This window comes from Curcuma longa, chromosome 10 (assembly GCF_044706935.1).
Source record: "Curcuma longa cultivar G26 ecotype Majalengka, Jawa Barat chromosome 10, ITB_CL_G26_1.1, whole genome shotgun sequence".
Classification (NCBI taxonomy): domain Eukaryota; kingdom Viridiplantae; phylum Streptophyta; class Magnoliopsida; order Zingiberales; family Zingiberaceae; genus Curcuma; species Curcuma longa.
Window position 1 is genome coordinate 12,167,785 of NC_133870.1, and position 12,848 is coordinate 12,180,632.

The window sequence follows — 12,848 nt, forward strand, 5'->3', positions numbered from 1 at the left end:
TAACATAGTGGTGCTGATCTTTATAAAATAGCACCACAGTGATCTTGATCATTTGAAACCGACACTATCATATTGTGATTTCTCTAATACAATGGTGATAATCTTTATAAAATAACGCCACTATAGTCTTCATCCTTCAAAAGTAATACTTATAATTTCATGTATAAGAATCAAAATCAGAGTTGCACATCATATTTACCTTTTTTATACTCTTCTCTTCCACTCCATATCCAAGTTTCAAAAATTCAAATTCTCTAAGTCCATCAATGAGTTTCAAGCAAAACTCATTGATGGCCTTAAACAGCTCTGATGAGACTCAATTCAAATCCTATAGGTTTCTATAGTGTTATGCAATCTCATCGTGCTCTTAAGTCACATATTCAAGGCCTGCTTAGTTGTACATAATCTAGTTTCAAAAATTCAACCAACGTGTCAATTAGCATGGACCTGTAACTTCATGTAGGAGGTTTATAACTAGAATTGCACATCATATCTACTTTCTTTATACTCTCCTCTTCTGATAGGACTCAATCCAAGTCATATAGGTTTTTGCAGAGCTTCTCAGTCTCATCATGTCCTTAAATCTTATATTCAAGGTTTTCCTAACTATGTTTCCTAACCGTGTACAATCTATTTTTAAAAATTCATATAGGTAATGATACTTTGATGAAATCAACATCAAAGATGGTGATGCTTTTAAGAAATCAGTACTAAGTGGTGATGTTTTGACGAAATCAATATTAATGTGGTGATATTTTAATAAATCAACACTAAGGTGGTGATGTTTTGACGAAATCAATACCAATGTAGTAATGCTTTAACCAAAACAACACCAAAATATATTTTTATTTTTTAGTTATTTAATCTTTAATTTTCTATTTTAATTTAATTTATTTTTTTCTCTTTTAATGAACTATCTAAAAGATAAAAATAATAAAAATATTTTTTTATTTTTTATTTTTATTAACGTTATTTTAATTTTAATTTTTTTATTAATCTTTTTTTTTATTTTTTTTTTTAAACATTTTTATTAAAATTCTAAAATTAAAAAAATAAATTTAGGAGATTGTTATGCATTTTTTTTTAAAAGTGAGTTTTTAGGTCATCTATGACTTTTGTATAAAACTATTTAATTTAATTCAATTCGATTTAATTTAGTTTAAAATAAAAAAATAATTTTTTGTATTAATTTAGGATTGAAAGATGGAAAAGATTATTTTTAAAATTAAATTCATTATAAAAGTATGGTGTCATTTTTTTTAAATTCTGAAACTTTAAGTGCACCGTAAATTGTACGACACTTTCCAGCTGGAGCCACGTTGTTACTGCAAGCAAACCAGACTCTGAAAGTGCCAACCGCGAAGGTTAAAATAGATTTAGACATTTAAAAGCTCCATGGCGGTGCATGAATAAAAGGGTCCACACGCATGAGTGGCTTGGAGTTCAAGGTTTAGTAAGATGGAAATGGTCATAGTAAACTGACCGATGCTTGGATGACGTACGGCATGACAGTGCTTGTAGTTGTTGGGGAATATTACCTGCAGACACTGTGCGACTTTGATTGTTTATCCAGTCTTGGAGGCTTCATGAATACGAAAGAAGAAAACAATAAGAAAAAAAAAACAAGGAGGAGATTAGGTTTTGGACCAATCGTACGAATGGATGGAGGTTTACATCATTAGCCAGTGAGAGGCAGCTCAGCTAGATCATGATGCATACAAAATCTTTCGATGTTGAGATATATATATATATGTGCTTTCTTAAGCTGAAGTTAGATCAATCTTAATTGAAGTGATTAAAGTAAAAAACAAACAAACAATAAAGTTCATCTTTTGGCGAAAAAGAAGCTCGAGCTGACTGGTGTCTTTCTTAGAGAAAAATGATACTGTAGATGATATGAAATGGTTCTTTCATATCAAGCTGAGAGAAAGTTGAATCGATGCAGATATCTTAACTACAGGAAACTTGAGTCGACTCCATTGATTGAACCCCTATGATGAAATTGAGGTCGGTTGAACTCGGCCGGATTCACGCGCATACTCTGTCAATCTTTGGATTAGATTTGGTAGAAATTTTCGTACTGCTGGATGATCAAACACGTGCTCGAAGGAGGTTGAATGTTTGCCACCGCGGTTGCTATTTAAAAACCATCTCCGATCAGTTCTCCTTCACAACAAAGGATTAAGCCTTTGAAGCCTCCTTTTCTGCCAGCCTTGAGGCTTTGCTCATATTCTATTAGGTGTTCTTCAAAGGTTAGTAGGGCAAGGTGAGATTGCAATTTTGTTTTTTTGGTTTGGTTTAAAGAACTAATCTGAATCTGCAACTTTCACTGTTCCTGAAACCTTTATTTCGGATGGAAAAAGAAAGATCTTCTTTTTTGCAATTTCAAGCCGACAATTCAAAAGGAAATGTTTCTTCTTCTTGCAGTCGTTTGATTACTAAAATGGGGATGCCATTCTCCTTCCCTGTTGTTGGCTTCGGTACCATGTTCGGTGGCTTAGAGGCTCTCCGCAGTTTAAGCAGCATTGCGAGATCAACTCTGTACTCCATCAGACTGACCCAAGGATCACGTAGCCTCAACGAAGGGGAGACGGATTCTTCCGCAGAGCCAGACAAATCCAAAGAGCCCCACGATCCCAAAAGTACGAGGTTTACTCATTTGAGGAAGAGGTCCCTGGAATCCATCTTGATTGAACCTGGCAACCCCAAGCATGAGGCTGCCGTCAAGTTGCAGAAGGTCTATAAAAGCTTTCGGACAAGGAGACAGCTCGCAGACTGCGCCGTTCTTGTGGAGCAACGCTGGTATGAGTATGAACTTTGCTATCTATGCCTCTCTTAAGGAAAAAAAAAAAAACCAAAATCGTCAACGTATTTCAGAAATCTGACATGGAGAACATCTACATTTTAGGTGGAAATTGTTAGATTTCGCTCTGCTCAGACGTAGTTCAGTGTCGTTTTTCGACATCGAAAAGCAAGAATCAGCTGTTTCGCGATGGTCTAGGGCGAAATGCAGAGCTGCTAAGGTATCTGTTTCCGCCATCACTGATTCTCATTGTCGTATCGTATCAAGTCAAAAGCATTAGTTATCAAGCTTGCAGTTCTTGCATTCCAGGTAGGAAAGGGTTTGTCGAAGGATGAGAAAGCTCAGAAACTTGCTTTGCAGCACTGGCTTGAGGCAGTAGGTGTCAAAACCATCACAAGATGTTTTCTGCAAGTTTTCTTCATTAGCAACTGCTTGCTTATCCATTATACAATAAATGAACAGATTGATCCTCGGCACCGGTACGGTCACAATCTCCAATTCTACTATGATCGTTGGCTTCAGTGCGAGAGCATGCAACCTTTCTTCTACTGGTTAGTTTGCCAAATGCTAATTCTTTCAATGACTTATCTCAGAGAATGTTTTCCTTAAACACTATTTCGGTTATTAGGCTTGATGTTGGAGAAGGAAAGGAAGTCAACCTCGAACAACAATGCACTCGATCAAAGCTTCAACAACAATGCATCAAGTATCTTGGCCCAGTAAGCAACTTTTTTTACACAAATAAAACATGAGTGTTCATTTCTGAACATATTTATTCGATTGTGCAGCAAGAAAGGGAAGCCTACGAAGTAATAATCGAAGATGGAAAATTCATGCATAGGCAGAGCAAGCAAGTCTTAGACACATGCGATGGTCCAAAAGGTGCCAAGTGGATTTTTGTCTTGAGCACATCAAAGAAATTGTATGTTGGTCAGGTGAATCTCCTTATCCTGCTTAACGTTTGCAAAACGTGCAAATATTCAGTCTGGGGATTGACTGAAATCATGTATCAAACATTTGCAGAAGAAAAAGGGAACATTTCAACACTCTAGTTTTCTTGCTGGAGGAGCAACTTCTGCTGCTGGCCAATTGGTAGTAGAAAATGGAGTTCTGAGGGTAATAATGATTGATCTTTATAGATTCATTTTCATTTCTTGGAAATGATTTCAGTTTTATTTAGTGTATTAATAATCGATTTGGCAGGTTGTGTGGCCTCATAGCGGGCATTACCGCCCGACCCAAAAGAACTTCGAGGAATTCATGATCTTTCTTCAGGATAACAATGTGGATATCACGAACGTTAAAGTGAGCAACTCAATGAACCCTATTCATCCTGCAGACCACAGTAAAAACTAATATTCATATTAACTTTTTTTTTCGTTTAAACAGAAAAATCCAACTGAAGAGGATGGTGGATGATGATTACAGTAGACTCAGAAACAACAGGTCGGAACTAAACTTGGCTGAAGTAAATGCCTCTATCAGTCTGGAAACCACAGTTGGTTCTTCTCATGCTGTCAGCGGAAAAGCAATCAGTAATGCAGTAGCAAAGGCCTCTTCGTTTGAGCCGCTGAACAACACTTGTTCTCAAGCTGATCCTAAGTTAGGTGCTGAAGGAAAACTATTGAGTGAGGAAGTGCCCGATGAGTGCGAAGCTAGAGCCATAGAGGAGAATGAAACATTGGAGAAGGATGAAGACAACTCAATACCATCAGAAATGATTCTTCGAAGGATACATTCGAAGAGGAGCATCGAATCTTATCAATTGGGTAAGAAGCTCTCTTGCAGATGGACAACCGGTGCCGGACCGCGAATCGGGTGTGTGCGAGACTATCCCTCAGAGCTACAATTCCGAGCCTTGGAGCAAGTAAATCTGTCGCCAAGAAGTCCTATGAAGTCAAGATCTAATTCACCAAGGCTTTCAAAGTGCCATAGTCCGGTGACTGATGCAGCATCTTTGCCTAATGGTACTGTAGTGCCGATCACATAATAATATACTGACAGAGATGGATCTCAAAAGAAATAGTTTCAGTTGTTTTGTATGTATGCAAGAACTAAAGAGTATTCATTTTATTCCCTTTTACTGAAATTTCACACTGGAGTTGTATCGAAGCTTAGTGTATCGACAGAAACTAACCATTTTGCCAATAATATGACTGTAATATATACGTTCTTTGCGGACTACTTTTTCTTTGCAAATCTCTTTTAAGTTCATTCTTCAAATGACCTCAAAAATTCATGTTTTTTTTCGAAAATATAAAATAAAATTCGAGTTCAATGTAACACTTGATTGCTTTGGGATAAAAACTAACAATTAGAACTTCAATCGACAGTGCTGCTATTGGCCAACAACATCACACCCTATAAGCTAGTTCCTTTATATATAAAAAGTATTATTACTTTTTTAATCTCTAAAATATTCTTTAAAAAATAAAATATTTGAATTTTTTAAAAAATATTTAGTAAATTTTGCTATTTACATTTAATAACCCATGTTACTATTGTTATTGTTGATCGAGCTGGTCTAATGCATTTGAATTCGTAGCAGCGCCAACATTACTAGGGTGGTCGATGTGGAGTGGGTTTATAAAAAAAAAAATAATGATAAATCTCAGTCAGTTTCATGGACTCAATTCTTGGAGGTGGTTGGTCCGATCCCACAGAAGTTTCCCACCGATCACCAAGATAAATCGGGAAGCGCATACGACGACCAATCCAGATGCCCAGCATCCTTTGATTGCGTTCTCCATTTGACAGAAAATTCTTGTAATACGCCGTAGCTGAGGATCGAACCGTGAGTCCCTGGGTCACAACCCGGATGTCCTACCGTTGCACCATTGCCTCGGGGATTGGAGTGGGTTTATCAAGCACAAGCCCATGCTGGTACTCGATTATGATTCCAAATGGATGGTTAGACGATTTAGAACTATTTAATTCAACGATCCAAACTATCGATGTTCATAAAAATCTCTATCCTTAACATTTAACCTTTAAAGATAATTATATTTTACGATTTGAAATCGCGGATTACGATTTGATTCATAGTTCATAAATTATTATTTATATTTTATTTAAAAAAAAAATAAAAATTATAAAGGTGTAAAAAAAATTTCAAAAGCATGTGCATTTATTTAAGCTATCTATTTATCTATCCACTTAAAATATAAAAGAATTAAAATTACATAGTTCCTTAGTTTCTTCCATATTAAAATTTTCTACTACATCTTTTAAAAATTATATATTTTTTATTTTTTTTATAACGGACTGATGCAAGAATGATGCATGAGAAGTCGAACTTCAACGGATCATAACTTTTGACTCGAATATCATAACGAAGCACGGTTAGTTGGTAATTGAAGCTCTTTTAGAGACATTTATTCGGTACTGGATAAAACCTATACCGATCTACTTTTAGTTCTATCTGACATCGTTTAGTGCTTCATCTGTAGCTCTAAACTTATTTTTTATTATTTATAATAATTTTTTATTTTTAGAATTTTTTGTATTTGTGACTTTTTTAAGTTAGAGTTTGATTTACGATCTATTTATATAGTCGTTTATGGTTAGTTTGGTTGATTGAATAAAAATTTTCTTTTTTTGACAAAAACCCTAGAGGCGGCGTCATCGTGAATTTCTCTTCGTTTTTTCCAATTTCTTGACCTTGTTCTCTCTATAATTTTTCATCAATCTTCTGCCTCCAGAATAATCACTATTCTGTCTTGCATCAGTTGATATCAGAGTGCATCAGATCCAATGGCACATGCTACCTGCATCCGAAGCCTCATAATGCCGTATGAGGGAGGGAATCGGAGACACTAACTTACAAAAGAACTATTCTCCACACCCTATGAACACATGATCACTATAGATTCTTCTAAAGTCCCTGGGGCAATGGTGCCGCGGTAGGACATCCAAGTTGTCACTCAGTCACCTGCGATTCGATCCTCAGTTACGACGTATTTACAGGAATTTTCTTCCAAATGGGGAGCACAATCAAAGGATGTTGGGCGTCTGGGCTGGCCGTTGCGTGCACTTCCTGATTTACCCTGGTGGCCAGTGGGAAACTTCCATAGAGTCGGATCGGTCACTCCAGAGATAGTCAATGAAGCTAACTGAGATTTATTATCATTTTTCTATAGATTCTTTTGAAATTCATGATAAAACATATTATCATCCCGTGGCAAAATTTTACTGTTTCGGTATCATGTCAATATTTGATTGCATAGGATTGAAGTTGAAGTAGGAAAAAAATGTACTTGATACCACTTAGATAATGTCTCTCTCTTTGCTTCATTTCTTTCCTCCAATCACCAACCAACCGAAATTATGATATTGTCGGAGATTTTAAACATTGATGTCGAGTGATATCAAATATTTTGACAATCTCGATAAGAAAGCTCCAAGGAGAGCTCTCAAAAACATGAAAATTTGGTTGAAGAGAGGGACAGGGCTCGATGTGCATAGCTTGTAGCGTAGAATACTGTGTACAGGGGCAACAGCTGTTCTTTAATGATAAGAGGGCCGACAGGAAATTGGAGAGACAATCATACTCTTCTCACTGTTCTTGATACAGACGATCGATGGGATCACGATGGACTGAAAATTCCATGAAATTTGGAAGAAATTCGCTCCACCACTTGTGGAATAAATTCTCGATCCATTGCCTCAATTAATATGTGGACTTGATCATGCGTTCATCACCTACATCAATGTCAAGTCAAGATCGAGACGATTGATGAATAGCTATATATAACAAACTGACAACAGAGATGCCTCTTAAGTCAACACAGTGTGCTGCAGTGTTTGACAAGTTCAGAGTTGGATGTGCCTAAAACACACGGCAATTTTGTTGGATTTCACGCTACAGTCTCTAATCCAATTATTGGATCATTATCAGACAGTAGTAATTATCTTGAGGTTGAGTGTTACTCCATTATTGTACATCTTCCATGGGTTTGATGAACTTGTCAAACACTAAGTTTAACTTATCTTGTGCAGCTGAAGTGCCCAAAACCAGAGTTGACAAGTAGCCTAATGCATAACAATCTCTTGGATAGATACATCCTCGAACTCCAGAGGAAAAACTCCTTAACTCTAAGAATCATCTTTCGAGTGTATGAACAATGGATCTTAATTCCAAAACCACCAATCTCCTATGGTGGGATTAACATCTGCTAATTCGCAAGAAAACTTTCCGACCGGATGTTTTCGTAATCTTGCCAATGTCTGTGATCACCAATCTGGGAAACACAAAGATTTAAGGCTGATTTTGGAGTAATTGATCGATCGAGAGCATGAAAAACAAGCTAGATGACTGAAACTCACAAAAATAATGGTGTCATCTACATGCTGCAATGACAATGGATTATCTTCTGAGGCCTTTGATTTTGCAAGCATCTCTGGAGACTTGGAGTTAGGAAAACTAAAGAGAGAATGTTTAATTTCATCCAAGGATAAAGGTACCAGTAATTCATATAGCTCTGAATTGCAACAGTATCATCCATAACACAAAGCTGGTCAATTTTGCAAAAGCAGAGTTCTACATCAATGAGTGCTTAACAACAGTTCTATCAAAGAATTATGGATGTGATTATGTGTATAATGTTGGATATTGGAGTCTTAATGGACCTATACGATTTTGTGAAAAAATTGGAATGTCATCAATTGATGAAAGTCGTAATTGACTTCAAAATCGAAATCTACGTTTCACGTAGATAGATTTAGACTATTAATTTGCTCAAAATCGATTAAGGATGAATGAGAAATTAATTATTTAAAATCAGCCCAGAATAACATTAATTGTTAAATTAATGTTATATAAGGAAGTCTATGGGGAATAGTCTCACATCGGAGAATTTTGATGGGCTTTCCTTCCTTATTAATGTTATTGTGTTAATATAGTTAACACAAAAAACCTATGTGCTCTCTTCTTATGAGCGAGCAGGTACTCGCACCTGTGAGCCCGCAACCCGCCACGTGCACAATGGGCGCTTTGTCGGCGCACTTTATTATCGCGAAGAGCATTGAGGAGCTTAAATTTGGCAGTGCCTACGTGGCACTCGGGTGACGTGTCAGACTCGCATGTAACATGACAGTGTCTATGTGGCATCCACGTGGGCAAGGAGAAATGACTGGACTTCTAACTGGACGAACGGATGACAACCGTTGATCAAAGAGATGTGATGGATCACATCACTGGAGCGTTGGATCGCGAAAAATCACGATTTGACCACTGTTAATGGTGCTTGATCTGAAACGTCAGATCGAATGGATCTTTCAATCTAGATTTGACGCCTGATGATAAAAAAGAGATCTGAATGGATGGAATTAAGAAGACAATCTGAAAGATTACAACCTCTAAATCGATCAGGCTGCAAAGAAGTTTAGATCGAACTGGATAAAGGGTTCAAGCGAACAGGAGGTTTAGTTGAACCGGGCCGGCTTTGATAAATTTGGAGAAATAAACCCTTTTGTTGCTTTCCTCTTCCTTCCCTCTGCAATTCCAGCAGGAATCCGCCGCCGCCTCTCCCCCGACTTGACCTGCGACTGCTTCTCCTCCTCCGGGTGACTCGAACGAAGCCTCTCATCCTGAGAGCAGCAGGTGGCGTCGGCCCTCACCTTGCACCTCAGTTATTCCTTCACAGTAAGCTACACAGGGTTTTGCGTTCTTCTATTGCACAAATCTATGTGTTAAACTAAAGTTTCTGGAAGCTTGAGTTATGTATCTCTCAGAGGGCCGGTCGTTGTTGCTTAAGGTTCCAAAGCCAGCAGTGCCATCAGTCCTCACTTTGAATATGATTCCTGATACTGAACGAGGAAAGGGCTCAGATGTTTCAAAACTAAAAGAGGCAGACGTACTGAGGCATTTAAAGTCAGAGAGGAACATTGCTGTTGCACTAGATTTTTTCAGACATGTGGCAGGGTTAAAAGGATTTAGACACACTCCCCTCACATATCAAACGATGATTGAGAAATTAGGGAGGCAAAATGCAATGGATGCTGTTCAATACCTCCTGCAACAGATGAAGCTGCAAGGTCTACCCTGCACTGAGGACATATTCGTCGGTGTCATAAGGTCGTATGCTCAAAGTGGTGCTGTAGAACAAGCCTTGAAAACATTCTACCGCATTCAGGATTTTGGTTGCAGGCCCACTGTCAGAATCTACAATCATATTTTGGATGCAGTTCTGAAGGATAACAGGATCAATTTGATAAATCCTATTTACAGTAATATGAAGAAAGAGGGAATAGAACCCAATGTCTTCACCTACAACATTCTTCTCAAAGCTTTATGCCAAAATAATCGAATAGATACCGCACACAAACTTCTCGTCGAGATGTCAAACAAGGGGCACTCTCCGGATGCAGTGAGTTACACCACAATTGTATCTTCCCTTTGTAAGTTTGGGAAGTTAGATGAGGCCAAGGAGTTAGCTAAAAGCTCAGCTTCCTGTGTACCTGCATATAATGCTCTGATTAACAGTGTATGTAAGGAGCATAATGTTAAAGAGGCACTCTGTTTGGTTGATGATATGATAACTAGAGGATTGTGGCCTAATGAAATCACTTACACAACAATTTTGAATGCTTTGTGTAAAGTTACAGAAATGAAGCTGTCTGTTGCTATTCTAGCTCAAATGCTAGTTAAAGGATGTGCCCCTAGTATTGTTACCTTCACAACTTTGATAAAAGGTTTTCTTGAAGAAGGAAACGTCTCAGAAGCTATAGATGTTTGGCATGGAATGATTCAAGAAGGATGCATGCCCAACATCATTGCATACAATGTCCTTATTCATGGTCTTTGCTCCACTGGAAATCTTAGAAGAGCTTTAGTTGTATTTGATGAGATGACGCGAATTGATTTTTCTCCTAATATTAGAACTTATAGTTCTCTGATTAACTGCTTATCAAAAGCAGGAGACCTTCAAGGTGCAATGTCAATATGGAACACTATGATGAACAATGGTTGCAAGCCTAATGTAGTCGTATATACCTGCATGGTGGAGGCGTTTTGCAAGAGGTTCATGTTTGATCATGCTATGAACTTTATTAAGAATATGATATTGGAGAACTGTCCGCCTAATACAGTGACATATAATACTTTAGTTAAATATTTATGTGATAGTGGAAGAGTAGGGTGGGCCATGAGCATAATAGATGAGATGAAAATTCATGGTTGTCTGCCGAACACCAGAACCTACAATGAATTGCTCTGTGGCCTTTGCAAAGAAGGAAATTTCAGAGAAGCTTTTACACTTATGGGTGACATGATAGCCAATGGGGATGAGTTCAATGTCGTCACTTATAACACAGTGATACATAACATCTCACGGATGAGTATGATCAAGGAAGCTTTGCTATTGACTGGAAAGATGGTAGTCCATGGTATAAAACCTGATTCTTTCACTATTAATGGATTGATTTATGCTTCCTGTAAGGCAGGCTTAGTTAGAAATGCTACTCAACTTTTTGGTCAACTCTATTCAGAAAATTATTATAGGGATGTATTTTCCTATACTACTCTGATAGCTGGCCTTTGTAATGAGCAAAGGATGGATGATTCTTTGGTATATCTTCATAAAATGCTGGATGAAGGTATTTTCCCCAATGTTGTCACATGGAATGTGCTAGTACGAGGCATTTATGTGAACTCAGATTACTCTGTTATGATTAGAGTGATGAATGGCATTCTGAAGTAAGGTGATCAGGCTAAGAGAGTGGATGTTTGGATCTATGGCTTGTTGACCTGCTGTTTGCCAGTAAAAAGGATAATTTAAGCTTTTCAAGCAACCATGAAAACAGAAAAAAGGAGGGTCGTAAATGCCCTATTGGGGGTATATAAAGAGAAACATACTTGGTTTGCTCATGAAAGGAAGACTAGGGCAGACCTTGGTTGTCACCTCTAAATGAAATAAGTTGGCAGTTTGTCTGTCAAGCTTGCCTTTTGGATTATTGATAATTAACCAAGGTAACGACTTAGCCTCCTTAAGCACTTGCAATTGGCTTGGTTGCATAATCAAAAGTTTTTAACTCATACAAAAACACAATGATATGGTAACTACGATTGTTGATAATTAACCAATGTGATGACTTATATTAACACATACAAAAAAATTGATATGGTAACTACTAATGTGAAGAGAACAAAATAGTTGTATTTCACCTGATTATATGCTGAAATATCAGTCTGTGGCAGATCAACCTATTACATTACGAGATTAGCTTCAACAATTTCCATGGGGTAACATCCATACAAAATAGTTGTATTTCACTTGCTCTTAGGATGTATTTTTTCACGATGTATGGGCTATACCTGGAATTGGCTTATTAGTTTATAGCTTGATCCGTTGTTTTTCTGGGATGAGCGGGTGGGGGAACACTTCCTAATGGCAAAATATAGTTGATTTAGTAAGAGCATTAATGTATCAGGACTGCTTGAGAATTGGAAATATTCATTGTAAGAGCAGAGCATGCCATCCCAATTTCAGCATGCCTATATTCAATTGTGACGAGAAGAATGTGCACTGGTAATTTGGGTTGCTTCACATTGAGGAAGATTTCACATTGTTCTTTTGAGACTTCTTACCTTAGAAAAGATCCAGCAAGTGAAGCTTACAAGACCTCACATGCGTTGGCTTTCTAATGAACATGAACCTGTTTGATTATACATTCTTCAAGTTTAAGATTGCTTTGTACATTGACAAATTTTTTGTCAGCAATTCAGATAGAAAAGCACCTTGCAAGAATGAATAGTTTCAAATCTAGATCGATAACAAGGTCCTTGAAAGTGACATACAACTACTGCCTGGAAATTACTCCTCGATTCTACCATCTACAATGTGTGTAGAACAAAGAACAGTAGAACATTCAAGCGAAGGAGGATTTTGTTCTCCTAAGAATAACGCAAGAGGTATTATCTTGTTACTCTGTTTCAACATGTAAAAGCTGGGTAACATGTGTGACTGCGCTCCAACGAATCTTTTCTTTCTTTCTTTCCTTCTGTATCTATTCAAATATACTAATAGTTCTCAAATATGGTTAGATT

At 37.3% G+C, this 12,848-nt stretch overlaps 1 protein-coding gene and 1 pseudogene across 1 annotated transcript; both read left to right on the forward strand.

The window, feature by feature from the left end:
- Positions 1 to 2,192: 2,192 nt before the first annotated feature.
- On the forward strand, positions 2,193 to 4,934 carry LOC141835746 (IQ domain-containing protein IQM2-like; annotated as a pseudogene).
- A 4,588-nt stretch (positions 4,935 to 9,522) lies between these two features.
- On the forward strand, positions 9,523 to 11,793 carry LOC141836704 (uncharacterized). Its single transcript, XM_074724220.1, has one exon. It carries the CDS (start codon positions 9,523 to 9,525, stop codon positions 11,500 to 11,502), a length of 1,980 nt encoding a protein of 659 aa, XP_074580321.1. The 3' UTR covers positions 11,503 to 11,793.
- The last annotated feature ends 1,055 nt before the right edge of the window (positions 11,794 to 12,848 follow it).